Here is a 16,555-nt window from a genome sequence, read left to right on the forward strand (position 1 = left end):
CTTAAATTTTTGCCTATCCCAGTGTTTAATGTCCCACGGTTTAAATTAAGCAATCGCAAGAAATTTAAATAAAAATTGTTTATGAAATTTTAAAATATTTTAAATTATTGGATATTATACTTAAAAACATGAGTAAACGAAGTAACAATTACACTTTCTTTTTAAAACTGTCCTATCTATATAAAAATCAGCATTCTATTTCAAGAAAAAATTTACTCTGGTACGTCAAAAACAGTTTTTTTCAATTTTCTTTGTAAATAATGGATCAATGTGGCTAAAATTTTTAGAGATGTTGTCATAAACATGGTTTACATTTAAATTTTGGTCGAGTTTAAATATATGTTACAAATAATATAATATTTATAATATAATTAATAATTTATTGATTTTGTTGTTTGATATTAAACGAATTATATGCAATATAAATTTAATAATCGATTTATCAAATAATTGTTTTCCTTTTATTAATAATTTTTTATAATTTTATAAATAATAATAAGAATACATAATGTATTAATTTTTATTTTATCTGTAAAGTATAATGAAAAATGATTTAATTAATTCAAAACTAAACAAAGAATTTAAAGCGGTCAGGTGTTTCAGAAATATGCAAAGTGAAAGTGAGCGTGGCTTAATAGTCAGTTGTATGAGAAGTATACCGACAGAGTATGAAGTTCATACAATCGTAGTATGTTTATCTTCAATACGTTCGGCGTATGAACTTCTTACTAAGAAACTATGAATGTCATACTGCAATCGTATGAGAAAGTTTCATACATTAAACGTATGCTTCTTCATACTAAAAACGCATGGTTTTTCTCTTTGTGTGTCAAGTAAAGAAAAATTCGACGTGACTCAGTGTCGTAACTAAAAAGGGTTAGATGAAGCCCCAAATTAAACGCAACAATTATTAATTAAATTATAATTGAATCATAAATAATATTAATGAGGCTTTACTTTAGGTTATTTTTCTTCTTCTGTGTTTAAAATTTTACAATCCGGTTAGATTATGCATCGAAAATACTTTATTTTCTTTTGAAGTTAGGGGCGCTTAAAGCATATAGTACTCTCCTGAGCACATGTGAGCTTGTCTATGAAACCCCCGCCCAAAAAAATATATTATATCAGGTACATCTCTTATATTCAAGCTTATGATTCTTTTAGTTATTGAGAATCGGCTTCAAATGAATATTATTTCTGTTTTTTTTTTTGTAAAATTTGAGTGTATTTGTGTTGCTTCGTGTCAGTAAAAGTGAGGTTAGGTGCGATACAATATCTAGGGTGTTTGTGGGTATTGCTATGAACGCTCCGATTACTACGAATTTCATTTAAAATACTGTTAGAAAGTTATTGGGATCTGAAATACTGCGATACGCCATCTGGTGACGACCTCGTTGTGTCAGCCATTTTTCGTTTCATCCTTTTTAAAATATATGTAGAAGAAAGAGATAAAAAATCAAGATGGCTGACGCAACGAGGTCAGTTTCCCCATAATTCCCTATGATTTCAGATCCCAATAGAATTTGAATTTTCAGGAAATATTTAGTGACCTCTGTAATTATTTGTGAGAGTCAGGAACTATAGCGTGTAGAAGGGAGAGAGGTTTTTTCAGAGATAACGACGACACGGTATAGGCCAGACCCAAGTGGGTTCCTTATTCGATCCTTAAAATAAGTCGCGACAAACTATTTATATGTATAAAATATTGGACGAAGATTTTAAATAGTTTAATAAATTTAGTTTTCTTTATTGCGTACTCAAGTGTTTTATTGTGTTTTGTTAATTAACTCCTAGAATCCCGAACAAATACTAAAAATAAGCTTTATTTTAAAAAATGGACTATAAAATATGTATAATAAAACTTTGATTAATATTAATTATTATTTTTACTGAAAAATCTTAAATAAAACTTATTTTTTAAATATTTTATTTCATTTTGAAAATCGCTATGTCAGACGAAGGCATAAAAAGTTGCATTAGTAAGTTGAGAGTGCTTTTAGAAATATAATTATATGTATGTATTTAGTAATTAATTATTTTATGTTAAATTTTTTTCAAATAAAGTAATAACAGTAGAATTTATAAATGTAAATTAAATATCATGTTTTTACGATTTTTATTTTTAATTTTAAACTTACAATTAGAATTACACACAGGAATTTTCACGCATGCGTCTATTGCTACGCCGTCGAAAATAACATAACCTAAGATTATTCTTAACAGATCGTGTTCGTGGAGCACAATGTAACGAATTTGTGAAAATTTCATTTTCGTGATAGCATAATGCCAAAAACTGACAGACTGAATTACACGAGGGAAACCTTATTGCTTACCGTGGAAAATGTGCGCAAAAACGGGCAAAAAAACTAAAAAAATGTAATAATAATAAAGTAAAAAGATTTATTTTGTATCTTTAAAATTAATTAAAAGTTAATATCAATAATTTTAAAAGACAATTTGATTCTTATTGATGTGTAGAATTAAAAACGTTCATAATAATGCTCGCGTAGTATTAGACATATGTAATGTAAGCCTGTACGTAGTAATGAACGCATGTGGCTTTTTTTAATTCTCTGTTTCTTTAATACAAATTAATTTTTTTAGTGACCTACAGATTTTTTTCGTTCTATGAAAGATCAGGTATTCATAAAAAAAGAATTACTAATAACCATTCACTATAAATATTTAAATGTTTGTTTGAATATGACTGATTTAAAAACACGTAGTATTACCCACAAACACTCTATACGAGAATAAACGATTAAGATTTATATTAAATGCCGACAGATATACAAAGATTTCTGAACAGCAAGAAAATACTAACAACGAAATGTTTAGAGAGTACGCATTGTCTTTAGCAGAAAAATTTTATGAACATAACTTATCGTCAAACGAACTAACTAAAAATATCAAAGAAATGAATAGACATTATTTTCCATTTAAACTCAAACATTAATTACCATATCAGGTACTTAACTTTTTCAATGACCGACGCTGTATATGTAAAGCGTAAAGGTATGTTGGATTTTGTTAATTATATTTTCCCATTATAAAATATTGTATTAATGCATCTTTTCGCTATAAATCAAAGAAAATCTCACATTAAATCTTTAATATTGTATAAACGAAAAACAAACTGAATTGGTGGGTTTAAGCTGAATTCTATTCAGCGGGTACTACGTGATATTAAAATAAGACACTTACAGAACTATCTATTGTTATAAATATTTTTGTATGTTAAAACTGTGATAATAAAGTATATATTTAAAAAAAAGTTCTCATCGGTTCACGGAAGTTAAGCAAGTTAAGCGTTGGACGCGATTAGTACTTGGATGGGTAACCACTTGCATAGACATTCAACGAAATATTTTTTAGTGAAATTTAATTTTCGATCCTGAGACAAATTTTAGTAGTGAGAGTAAGAAAAATTGATATCGTTGCAGTTTTTCCCCACTTTAGTAGTCAATTTACTAAAAATACATTCCAAAAACTCGAAATTTCGTAGAAAAGAGTGCCCCCCATTAACTTTTATAGTTTTAGAGCAATATAGTTAGAGCAAAGCTCAAACTTTGTATACATAGGTATTTTTGCGGGTAGATTAAAGGAAAATTCTGTGGTTGAAAGGCATAACAGCACAACTGCATTTGTCACGATTTTGAAAAATATGAGTTTTAATATTCATTTAGCTCTGTCAAATCAGAAAATCAACGGATGTGTTTGGTATTCGGCATTTAGTCTCATTATTTAATGTATTTTTAAAATACGTTTATCACATTTTATAAAACGCACGAATTCATATGAAATTTAATATATTCTTAGTCAAATTGAAAGTTTTTTTGCAGTTATGTGTTTATGCTGTTAAAGTTTAAATATGTAACCAACTTCATTCTATTTTTCATGTCATAATAAATTGTCAAAATGGATTTAATAGCGACGTTCGAATCTGAGTCTGAAACAAATATATCTGAAGAAGATGATTATAATGAAGGCAAAAGAATAAAATTATTATTTATGTTTATTGTATCTATGAAAAAAATCAAACGAATATTTTTTAAAAATAGGTAATAAAATTGGTTAGGTTTTATGTTTACATTTCCGTAATTTCTCAAATTTAATATTTTTTGTGAAGATATCGAGAAGAATGAAGATACCTGTGATTCAAAAGAATTAATGAAAAGAGAAAATCAAAAAATTAGTCAAACTAATAAAAAATTTTATTTTTTCTGAAATTCCTTATTATAAGATAAAAATAAATAATAAATAAATAAATAATATTTTTATTTTAAAATATTACTTTAATTTTGTAGATTACGTCAATTGTTTTTTTATTCTGAATGCAGTTATGCGCTTATGCCTATTGCCTATTGCCAAAAGTGCAGTTATGCGATTAGGTTTTTCATCATTTTCTACTTGAATAGTTACATAAATGATTTTTCAACTATGAATCTTTGGAAAGCATTACTAAATGTACTAGAATCTGGTGTTATCTCAAATTTGATAAAAATGTCAGTTATGCTGTTATGCCTTTCAACCACAGAATTATAGCAAACTTTCACAGTTTTAGAACTAAGAAGCTGAAACTTAGTACACATATTTAATTTCATGTGTATATCTCACGAAAATATATCTAACCCTTTTGAAATTGACTTAAGGGGGGAACACCAGTTGTAACTCAAAAAATAATGCTTTTTTCAAGAATATTTTCCAAAAGAACAATGAATCTTTTTAAAGAATACTATTTATTAGTTAAAAGTACATGTAAAAAGCTGTAATTTAAAAGAAAAAAAAAATTTTTTTAACAAAAACTTTTGGAGATATGAGCCATTGAAGTGGCGTCTTAAGAAAAAAGGCGAATTGCGGTGACCAGCATTCTGCAAGTATACTTCGTCTGAAATACAAAAATGAAATTGATTTACATTTATTATAAGATTATCTAGTTCGTGATCGAAGGATTTAAAAAAAAAAAAAAATTTGACAAAATGGCGACCTGTCAAAGTCAAAAGTATGATTTTCGTTAAAAAAATACGGTCGATTTTCAGCTATATAAAAAAAAGTTTTGATTAAAAAAAAAAATCCTTCGATCACGAACTAGACTTATATGTGTAAATGAAGCACACTAAATTTTAAATAAATCGGTTTAATGGTATTCGAGTAATCGTGGTCACCGACTTGGAAAATGTCATTTTGAGAAAAACGCATTAAAAGTTTCAACTTACTTTTTTTTGTTCAGAAGAAATTTTGTTTCTAAGTTACAAAGAGTCATCGATTCCTGGACCATATAATAACTCTTCCGCAGTGGTTGCCGTTTCTAAATCATAGGAAAAGGCCATCTGTCGTTAGGGTCAGGTATGGCTGGCCACCTTGTATGAAGCCACGGGACGCGCCGCTGCAGTGTTCTGTATATCTCATTTATTTTTCACCGGATCAACTTTGAAATTTACAGACACATTTCTAAATATGTATACTTTAAGAAAATGCACCAAAAAAAAAATCGATATTTCGAAAGTTACAACTGGTGTTCCCCCCTTAAATATTGCTTCGCTACAAAAACTCAAAATTCCTTTTTATCTAAACTTTAACAATTTTTTAAAAATTGTTCATCTCAAACTGTGTACATATATATCTATATATTTACTAGCAAATTGAAAGAAAATTATAGGAAAATAATTTTTTTTAAATATATATATAAACATTTAAATAATCGTGAATGGAACCCTAGGTAAGCGAGTGTGTAACTCGCACTTGACCAATTTTTTATTTATCAATATTTTTTAATTTTCTTACCGGATTTTTAAAGAAGAGTTAAAGCTCTTTTAGACCTGAAAAGAAATAATTACATATTCCAATTAGTCTAAAAAATATGACACTTGAAAGAATTATTTTCTTAATATTAAGATAAATGACTTTTCCGATTTGAAAAATTAAAATCGTTGTAACTTAACAAAGAAAAATTTTTAGACAAATAAAGAAATACGTGTCGTCTAAAAATTATTAAAAAATAAAATTTCGTACATGAAATAAATTTTCAGCATGGAAATATTCAGCCTGCCTAATTTGAAATGAATTCGGTCAGTAAGTTCTTGCAAACCATTCAATTTTCTGAAAATTTCGAGTACATAAAACTCGCGAATCATTCAGCGGATATTACCCTCTTTTTGGATTTTATGAAGTATATATGTTAGGCTCAACACCCGAAAACTCTCACTGAGTAAAAAATCGACCACAACGCGTTCTGGCTCCTTCAATTTATCAGAAACCCGAAATTAGTGTCGTAGCATTAGCAAAAACAGTCACAACGCGTTGTGGCAAATTCAAAACGGTCAAAAGTGAAATTTAGAAAATATTGCGAATATATTTAATTATTTATTTGTTACCACATTTAGTTTAATAAATTTAACTTAATTGTAATAATTATTAATATTATTATATAATTATTATTTTTTAAATTTAATTACATAAAATTAAAAGAATGAATTATTATAAATACATTATAAATATATTATTTTTGTTATTTTCAAGATATTAATTAATTAATTAATGTTAATAAAAAATGAAATATTTTACAAATAAATTAAGTTATTGCAATTCTGAAGTCCATCATAAATTATCAAGACCATTTGACAAAATTTACAATTCTTCGTCCACTTAAAACAAAGACTGCTGAAGAAGTGGCTTATCAAATCTTGGATATTTTTTGTTTATTTGGAGCTCCTCTTATACTCCAGAGTGACAATGGCCGTGAATTTTGTAATAATATAATTAAAAATTTAACCGAAATGTGGCCAGGGATGAAAATTGTTCACGGCAAGCCGCGACACTTTTAGAGCCAAGGTTTAGTTGAACGGTCGAACAAAGATGTCCGCGATATGCTGGTAACATGGATGGCTGATAACAACTCAGAAAGGTGGTCAGGGGTTCTCCGATTAGTACAAAGTAAAAAAAAACCGAGCCATTCATTCCGTTATAAAGAGAAGTCCTTATGAGGCCAATCGGATTGGCAGCCTTAACTCTTACTAGTGACGCGTATGCTTCTATCGAAACTGAGGAACAATTTGAAGTACTTCTTTCGTCCTTAAAGAAAAGGGATCAAGAAGATGCTAATAAAGAAAGCGATCAACAAATTAGTGATGCTGAAAATAATGAAGATGTAGAAGTTGCACAAAAATATTGTGTAATATGTGAAAATGAAACCACGGAATCTACAAACTGATGAGTGTCATAAATTTATTCATGCTAATAGTGGAATTACTGACGACAACGATCAAGGCTTGGGCAAAAGAATTATTTGCAAGATCTGTTCAAGTAGGAGAAACATAATTGCTGAGAGGGAAGGTGCTAAATGTGGACAGGAAAAACAGGCACAAAAATGGTTTCTTTCTCCAACTCCAAATTTTCGGAAGCTGCAATTGGCACCAATGTTGCAAACAGAGTGCCTGACGTTGATAGAGGACGAGTTGCTCCAAGAAATGTGTTAGCGACTGTTATGGATGTCAATTCTTCCGGGCTTTATAAATTGGGTACAAAAGAAGGTGGCCAAGGAATTCATAGACATAAAAGATGTTCCTTCAATTTTTTTTGCTAGTGGCACTATGCATGTGAACTTAGCCCCCCACTTTTAAAAAATTGAATTTTTTTTTAGAGTTCTGACTTTCTAAAGAATAGTTCTAGAGTTCCTAATAAGTTTTAGAAATAGATCCGGCGATTAAGTCTTAAAAATATCGATTTTTCATAATCGGGAGCTAACTTCACGAAGCCCCCCACTTCTGAAAAAATGAAATTTTTTTTAGAGTTCTGAATAATTCTCACAGAGTTATAGAGTTCTCTATACTTTTCAAAAATAGTTCTGCCCATATACAGTTAAAATATTGTTTTTAAATTCAAAAAAATTTTATAGTCACGAATTACACGAGTTCCAATGGGAGTTCTATTTGCCCCCCATTGAGTACTACAAAAGACCCTGATAAAAGTTTTTCCTAAACTCAAAATTGAAGAAACTACAAAACTTTGAAAATTCAGAAAAAAATTATTTATTTAAAATTTGAGTTCCAAGAGTTCTGATGGGAGTTCTGTATGACACCTTTGGAGTTCCAAGAGTTCTGATGAGAGTTCTGATTGCCCCCCAAAGATTTCTACAAAAAAAAAAACTAATAAATTTTTTTTCTAAACTCAAAATTGAAGAAAATACAGAACTTTAAAGTTTAAAAAAAATTATTTCACTTAAATTCAGTTCTATGAGTTCTGTATGACACCTTTTGAGTAGCAAGAGTTCTGATAAGAGTTCTGTTTGCTCCCCACTGAGTTCTACAAAAAACACTAATAAATTGTTTTTCTTAACTCAAAATTGAAGAAACTACAGAACTTTAAAGTTTAAAAAAAATTATTCCACTTAAATTGAGTTCAAGAGTTCTGATGGGAGTTCTGTGTGACACCTTTGGAGTTCCAAGAGTTCTGATGAGGGTTCTGTTTGCCCCCCCCACTGAGTTCTACAAAAAACACTAATAAATTTTTTTTTTAAACTCAAAATTAAAGATACTACAGAACTTTAAAGGTTCAATAAAAATTTATTTCACTTAAATTGAGTTCCAAGAGTTCTGATGGGAGTTCTGTATGACACCTATGGAGTTCCAACAGTTCTGATGAGAGTTCTGTTTGCCTTTCACTGATTTTTACAAAAAACTTTAATACATTTTTTTCTAAACTCAGTGGGGGGCAAACAGAACTCTCATCAGAACTCTTGGAACTAAAGTTGTCATACAGAACTCCCATCAGAACTCTTAGAACTCAATTTAAGTGAAATAATTTTTTTTTAAACTTTAAAGTTCTGTATTTTCTTCAATTTTGATGTTAGAAAAAAAATTTATTAGTTTTTTTTTGGAGAAATCTTTGGGGGGCAATCACAACTCTCATCAGAACTCTTGGAACTCCAAAGGTGTCATACAGAACTCCCATCAGAACTCTTGGAACTCAATTTAAGTGAAATAATTTTTTTATGAAATTTTAAAGTTCTGTAGTTTCTTCAATTTTAAGTTTAGAAAAACAATTTATTAGTGTTTTTTGTAGAACTCTGTGGGGGGCAAACAGAACTCTCATCAGAACTCTTGGAACTCAAATTGTAAATAAATAATTTTTTTATGAAATTTTAAAGTTCTGCAGTTTTTTTAATTTTGAGTTTATAAAAAAAATTTATCTGAGATTTTAGTAGAACTCTGTGGGGGGCAAACAGAACTCTCGTCAGAACTCTTGGAACTCCAAAGGTGTCATACAGAACTCCCATCAGAACTCTTGGAACTCAATTTTTAAATAAATAATTTTTTTCTGAATTTTCAAAGTTTTGTAGTTTCTTCAATTTTGAGTTTAGGAAAAACTTTTATCAGGGTCTTTTGTAGTACTTAATCGCCGGAACTATTTCTAAAACTTATCAGGAACTCTAGAACTATTCTTTAGAAAGTCAGAACTCTAAAAAAAAATTCAATTTTTTAAAAGTGGGGGGCTAAGTTCACATGCATAGTGCCACGACACGAATTTTGGGTTTTTGATAAATTGAAGGAGCCAGAACGCGTTGTGGTCGATTTTTTTGCTTAGTGAGCGTTTTCGGGTTTTGAGCCTAACATATAATTACAATATATGTGTGAGGCATTTCATATGATAATACGGGGTCATGTCTCGGATTTTACTCAAAATTCAGTAAATTGTAGTGATAGTGGTGCTAAATAAGTGTACAAATTTTAAATTTTTAATATTTTTCGAGATGTTTACAATAACAAATTTGAGCAATATTTTTTTGCTTTACTTATAACTTTTTCCCTACTAAAAATAGAGAAAAATGTTGAGAATGTTTTTTACGTAAAAGACCTTAAACTTTTAGAAAAAAAATATTAGTTTTTAAATAATTTGTTTAAAAAATAAAATTTGTTTATAACTTTTAAACATGTTCTCCCTCATTTTGAAGTGCGAAGAACATTATAAATATTGTTTAAGTCATAATAAATCGATGGTTAAATTTTTAAGGTGGCATTATTTCGTGTTTTCGAGATATTAATTAATTAACTAACAAAAGTTAGTAAAATATGAAATATTTTACGAACAAATAAAATTAGAATAATTTTAAAAATACCATTCCAATGCTTATCGAAATCCGCATCCAACGAGCCCTATATGAACTGTTTTGGAAAAACGGGTGTTCAATTAATAATAAAAATTATTTAAATAATTGAAGAAATGAAGATAAATTGTCAATTCTTTTTCTATTTGCAAAATTATCTAATTCTGCGTCAAAAAAAGAATATTAAGTATTACTAAGAATCGAAAATTAATTATAAAATGTTATTTAGAGAAAGACTGAAAAATGCCATGCCTAGTAGGTATAGGCAACCTCTGCCGAGTTGTGCCGTGGGGTACTGAAACAACGATTTTCAATAATCATCTGTTAATAATTTGAATTGTTAAAAATGCTATTTACACTGGTTTTATTTGATACAGAATTAGATGATCTTCCAAATAAAAAATGAATGTATTAATTAATATCTCGAGAACAAAAAATAATGACATCTCACAAATTTAACCATCGATTTATTATGACTTAAACAATATTTATAATGTTTTTCGCACTTCAAAATGAGGGAGAACATGTTTAAAAGTTATAAACAAATTTTATTTTTTAAACAAATTGTTTAAAAGTTATAAACAAATTTTATTTTTTAAACAAATTGTTTAAAAGTTATAAACAAATTTTATTTTTTAAACAAATTGTTTAAAAGTTATAAACAAATTTTATTTTTTCTAAAAGTTTAAGGTCTTTTGCGTAAAAACATTCTCAACATTTTTCTCTATTTTTAGTTGGGAAAAAGTTATAAGTAAAACAAGAAAATATTGCTCTAATTTGTTATTGTAAATATCTCGAAAAATATTAAAAATTTCAAATTCAAATTTTGTACACTTATTTAGCACCACTATCACTACAATTTACCGAATTATGAGAAAAATCCGAGAAATGACAACGTATTTTCATATGAAATGCTTCATGAACTTCATAAATTTCTCCCAGCGGAAGACGATGTAATTGTGTGGAGAAAACAATTAATAGTAACAAGTGGAATATCCCCGATACAGTTAATCATACAGATATTATATATATTATATAAAATTAAAAAATACTAATTGTAATTTAAATAACTATTAATAAATTAAAATATCGGTGGGGTAAAATTCCTGTAGCGTACTAAGTGAAAAAAAAAGTTGAACGGATCGGGCTGTAACTTGCACATAGTTTAGCCCTAGGGGTGAGTACTATAACCACCAAGTATTGTTAGGTTTTTTAAAAACTGTCGGAGAGGGAGGGGGTTGAATTTTTTTGAATAATTTAAACAGTGAATTTTTGAAGACTTGTAACTTTTAAACAGAAAAAGGAAAAAAAAATTGTCCTTTATGTTTTCGAAAAGTTTTTTCCTTCTCTTTCAAATAGTGCAAAAAAATTTTCAAAAAATTCCAATTTTAACTCTTTCTTTGAAAATTAAACTTTCTTTCGAATTTTTTTTTAAGTTCAGTTTTTTTTATTTATTTATTTTTGTTTTGAAAGTTAAAAATGTGTATTTTCACCACAAAAAATATTGAGACGTCCTTTTTCGTTATTTTTGAGATATTAATTAAAAAAGTTAATAAAGAATGAAATATTTCACAAATAAATAAAGTTATTGCAATCCTGAAGGTACCAATTGAAAGCTGACGTAGTTCCGCATCCAACGAGCCCTATATGAAAGAAAGAGACCAAACTTAAAAAAAGGTCAAAAAATTACTGATTTTCAAAAAAAAGGTCAAATTTTGAATTTTTTGAAAACATTTTTGCACCATTCGAAAGAGCAGGAAAATACTTTTCGAAAACATATAGGTCAATTTTTTTTCATCTTTCTGTTAAAAGTATTCAAAAATTCACTGTTTAAATTTTTCAAAAAATTTCAACCTCCACCCTCTCCTACAGTTTTTGAAAAAACCTAACAATACTTGGTGGTATTGCACACCACTAAGTAATGACGCGTGCTCACTTGAAACTGAATACTTTGCAAATAAGCCCCCTATAAAATTCTGAATGCTTCTTGAGTTTTAATGTTTCGTGAGTTGCTCCGCGAGAACTCACTGTATAGCTACATTTTAAAGATGAAACATAAATTAACTACTGCTTAGCCGACAGTAGGAGATCACAAATATAATAAATTACCTTTAGATATTTTAATAATTTAAATAAAAATAAAATTTACTTGTTTTCAGTTGCGTGTTTGTGCAATGTCAATATTTGATTTAATTCCTCTTACTTGATATCGCTCACAGACTTCAGAATAATGCCAAAGAAGAACTGCAATGAGATAATAAATGGCGCCGCATGTTTCGTTTTCTCTCAAATTATTAATGCTGGTTATAATTTGTTTCACATTTTGCATCGATATATGCTTATGTAATTCGGATTTTCTTTTACATGAAACTACTAAATCAGCTAAAGTTTGACAAGCAAAAGTTACTTCAGAAATATTATTTTCAATACTGCCCAAAATCTGTATTGATTTTGTAATCCACAGTAATCCATATTTAAGTAAATTTTCATCTGATATTTTTGGTAGAATGTAATGAACTAATTTAAATCCATTAACACATGAATGTCTTTTTTTAAGCTCGGTATTTATTCTTGTTATAATTAATTCTTCATGAGTCTTTTCCTAAAACAGAAAAACGTAAACAAATTGAGGAGCTGGATACAATAAAAACCAGTACGCTAGAGCGTAAATTTGGATTTTTCAAAAGCACTACTTCATAGAAGATAAAAAAACGCATGTTTTTTCTCAGAAATTTTTTTCTAAATTCAATATTTTTAATATTGCAATTTGTTATACATACTAAATTAGGTCTATTAAAGCCATTAAAATATTAGAGAAAGCAAAAAAAATTATTGTTTAATCATTTTTAATAGTAAATTGAAAGAGGACGATATTCACATTATCTAACATTTGAGTATAAATTGTCTGCAGGGAATTTCAAAACTGTTTACTTAACCCGCTAGAGACTCTTTCTTGAAGTATGAACGGTTTTAGCTACATATTTTTTTATACATTAAAATTTTTTTACGTAATGTTACTCATAGTGATGTTATATTTTGATTTTTTTAATAATTTTATTTATATATTGTAACACGAAATTTTACAATAATGGTTGAGGTTATGTTTTTCGAACATATTCTTAAGGGGGGAAACTCGTTTTAAAAAAATCTACAAATAGATGTATATGAATATCTATAGTATACATAAGTTTAGCACTTCAGATGCTACCAAATGCAGTTAACGATGAGCACGAGATCTCTCTATATTGTTTCGGTTTCTTGTCAATATAATTTTATTAATTGTCATTGTCAAGTGATAGTAAATCGTGGTTTTAGTGCAATAGTTATTTTCGAATACATAATGTCATAACGTCATAACATAATAACGGCAATAGTTAAAACACTAATTTTTTTGTATCGAAAACTTTAAACCCGTTTTTCTCAAAACGTGTTTTTTCGCGCACCATGCAATGGAGCTCAGATAATTTTTAACCGATTTTTATGAAACTTACCAGAAATCTTTTTTAACTTAATGGATATTGCATGACGAGCTGTTTTTTTAGATTTTTAAATAATTTTTTTTGTAGATTGTTTATAAAAAAAATTGATTTTTTTTCAAAATAGTCCCAAATTTTCAAAAATTTTTTTTTAATTTTCTCTTCGTCATGCAAAGCGTATTTGTGTATTTTAACCCCTTCGCTGTGTAGCAGAAATAAAGCTTCCGTGCCCCGTATGTGGTAAAAAAAATTTTTTAAAAAAAAACTTGATGTTACCATACCTAAGAATACCCATTGACAAGTTTATCGTATTGTGTCTACTTATTTTTTTCTAGATGCTACTATAGCGGTCATACACACTGGTGGCACGATATTTTTATGCCTCTATAGAGGTCAATAACAGTGAAGGGGTTAAAGATAAAAATTTTATTTTTTAATTTCGGTTGAGATTTGAGACCTGTAAGCTGCATTTTAAGGTATGCTTTATTTCAATTCAATAAACTTTACTATTTTTTTGTAAAACAATCTTGAAAAAAAATGCATTTACACGAGTTTCCCCGTTTAATTTACCCGGGCAATTTCAGGTAGTCAGGGAAATTGATAAAAGTTATAAATATATAAAAGAAATGTAAAAAAAATTCGTTTCTTCATTTTTTGAAAGTACAGAAAATTTTGTTTAGTTACCTGAAATTGCGATACAATTGGTGTCAAATTAATGAAGATGCCAGAACTTTGGTTAATTCCACTAAAATTTGAAATTTTTCAAAATTAAAAATTTTTAAATAATTTTTGAAATTTTGCGGAACTATTTTTTTAATAAAAGAATTGTAGAACACTGTAGGCAAAGCTAGTGGTAATCGGAGAGAGTGGATAATGAAAGCTTTAAAATTTTAAGTACACAGAGACTTTGAATTTCATGTAAATAACTCTGAAAAATTGAACAATCTCCCTGTATGTCATACGAAGACAAACGGTCACATTTCTGACAGATTTGTAGAAACTACAAGGAAAAATCAAGTTTTCGAGTTTTTCTTCTTAAGGGGGAGTGACACATTTGATCCGAAAAAAATCGATTTTTTTTTGTTTAAACGATAGTTTATGATGTATAGAATAGAAATTATATCATGAGAAGTGATTTCGAAGTTATTTCATGTGAAAAAAATCGAAATCTGCAGGTGTCCAAGAGCGCTGCGAGTGTTTGTCAAAACTTTAAACGTGTTTTTCTCGAAATGAGTCTAGCTCAAACAGTTTTGATCGGATTGATTTTTTGGGCAATAGATTTTTTGAAAAAATTTTGCCCTAAAATTCGAGTTTTTCTTTCAAACAGCTGCCAAATCCACAAAAATTAATATTTTTAAAATATCCTACGTACTTTAAAGCTAAATTTATCACAGATTAGAAAAATTTTGAATTTTTGTTTTATCTTAAACGCTCTATCCGGAATCTTGCCCTGCAGAGAAAGAGGATCAACTTTGGCGCCCTTTATAGGCAACAAATTGAAACTTTTTTTAAGTATAAATATATTTTCGTAAACTGAAAAAGTTAACAAATAAAATCCTCGAAACCAAATTTTGTTTACTTTATTCCTGTGTCTTAAAAAAATTCATGAAAAACAGGTTCAAACTAGACCTCAAAGGTGTCGCTCCCCCTTAAATGGAAAATATTTCTGGAGATCAAAGTTAATAGTTAAAAATTTATTATTTAATTATGTTTTGTGATTTTATTAGAGATAAATATGTGTGGATTTAGATACATGAATAAAAATAGAGGTAATAATTAAATTTGTTTATGTTTTTCTTATTTTTTTCAAATTGTGGCCTTTGAAAATTCTTTGGAGTAATAAGAGAATTGTGCCAGCCAGCAGAGTTTCGTTATCTCGATATGGCTTTTCTTATTTTTTTGAAAATTGAACAAGATTCATTTATAAAATTTGATATTGTTGCATATTTAATTGCTAAGAATCAATATTTGTGTTATATAATATAATAATATAAAGAAAATATAAATTATATCATTTTATTAGAATTTCAAGTGAGAGCTCCCAATACCCCACAGGTAGGGTAATAGGAGAAGATGCAATTTTCAGAAAACATTTTTTTTGCAAACTTTCTTTTTTGTTCTTAATTCCTAATTAATTATAATTAAAGTTAAATAACAAAAGGAGTAAAAAATGATCAAAACAATATTTTATTATAACAATAAGTTGGTTTTTTTAATCATTTTCCTTAAGGGGCTCCAATTCCCCCAACTTCCCCTCCTTACTATCGGAATAATGTCAGAACTCTTTTTTGCAAAAATTTTAGTGTTTGATGAAGTTAGCACTTTATTTTTTTAATATCATGTTTTTTGTTGTTAATATACAGAACTATTGAAACAAAAGTTATAGAACTCTAGAACTATTGTTAACCTACCCAGAACTCGGCATGGATTTTATATTCTTTGAGAATGTGGGCACTATAACTAACTAACTATAACTATATTTTTGCATTTTTTGCATTTAAAATTTTTTAAAAATCGTTTTTTGTTCATAATTTTAAAAATCTATTGACACCTAGGGTCAGTTGGGGTAAATGGGGACAAAATTTCTATTTTTTACAAATTACGTAAGTTTCATTCTTTAAAAGGTAATATTTGGGGGTTTCTTTTGTATTAAGTTGTTATTTACACTCCCTAAATTAATTTTATGGAGCAGAAAAAAATTTAGATAAGCTTTAATCGCATGAAACTGAATGGTTCAACCTAGTTCAACCAATTGAATGGTATTGTATCATAAAACTTTAAAAATCAATCATTCAAAAAGTAATAATGTAAAAACTTGAATAACTTTAACAAATTTTAACGGATTTTCGTTAAACTTGGTAAAGAAAGGTGTTTCTTGTCGCTGAATATGAATTCGAAGTCCGATTTTTAAAATTCAAAAAGGGTGGATCCAATATGACGGACAAACCTAAAAATTTTCTTATAAATTGATTAAATT

The 16,555-nt window shown here is 28.2% G+C and overlaps 1 protein-coding gene across 1 annotated transcript in view; it reads right to left on the reverse strand.

Moving 5' to 3' along the window:
- LOC127286674 (proline-, glutamic acid- and leucine-rich protein 1-like) overlaps nt 1-16,555 on the reverse strand; it is a 60,767-nt gene that overhangs the window by 39,033 nt on the left and 5,179 nt on the right. The window contains exon 2 of the mRNA XM_051313187.1: nt 12,306-12,704. Coding sequence (XP_051169144.1) covers nt 12,306-12,704 — 399 coding nt within the window. The remainder of the gene's footprint in view (nt 1-12,305; nt 12,705-16,555) is intronic.

The sequence above is a fragment of the Leptopilina boulardi genome, unplaced genomic scaffold (genome assembly GCF_019393585.1).
Source record: "Leptopilina boulardi isolate dan_hultmark-lab unplaced genomic scaffold, ZJU_Lbou_2.1 LbouV2_122, whole genome shotgun sequence".
NCBI classification, from domain to species: Eukaryota; Metazoa; Arthropoda; class Insecta; order Hymenoptera; family Figitidae; genus Leptopilina; species Leptopilina boulardi.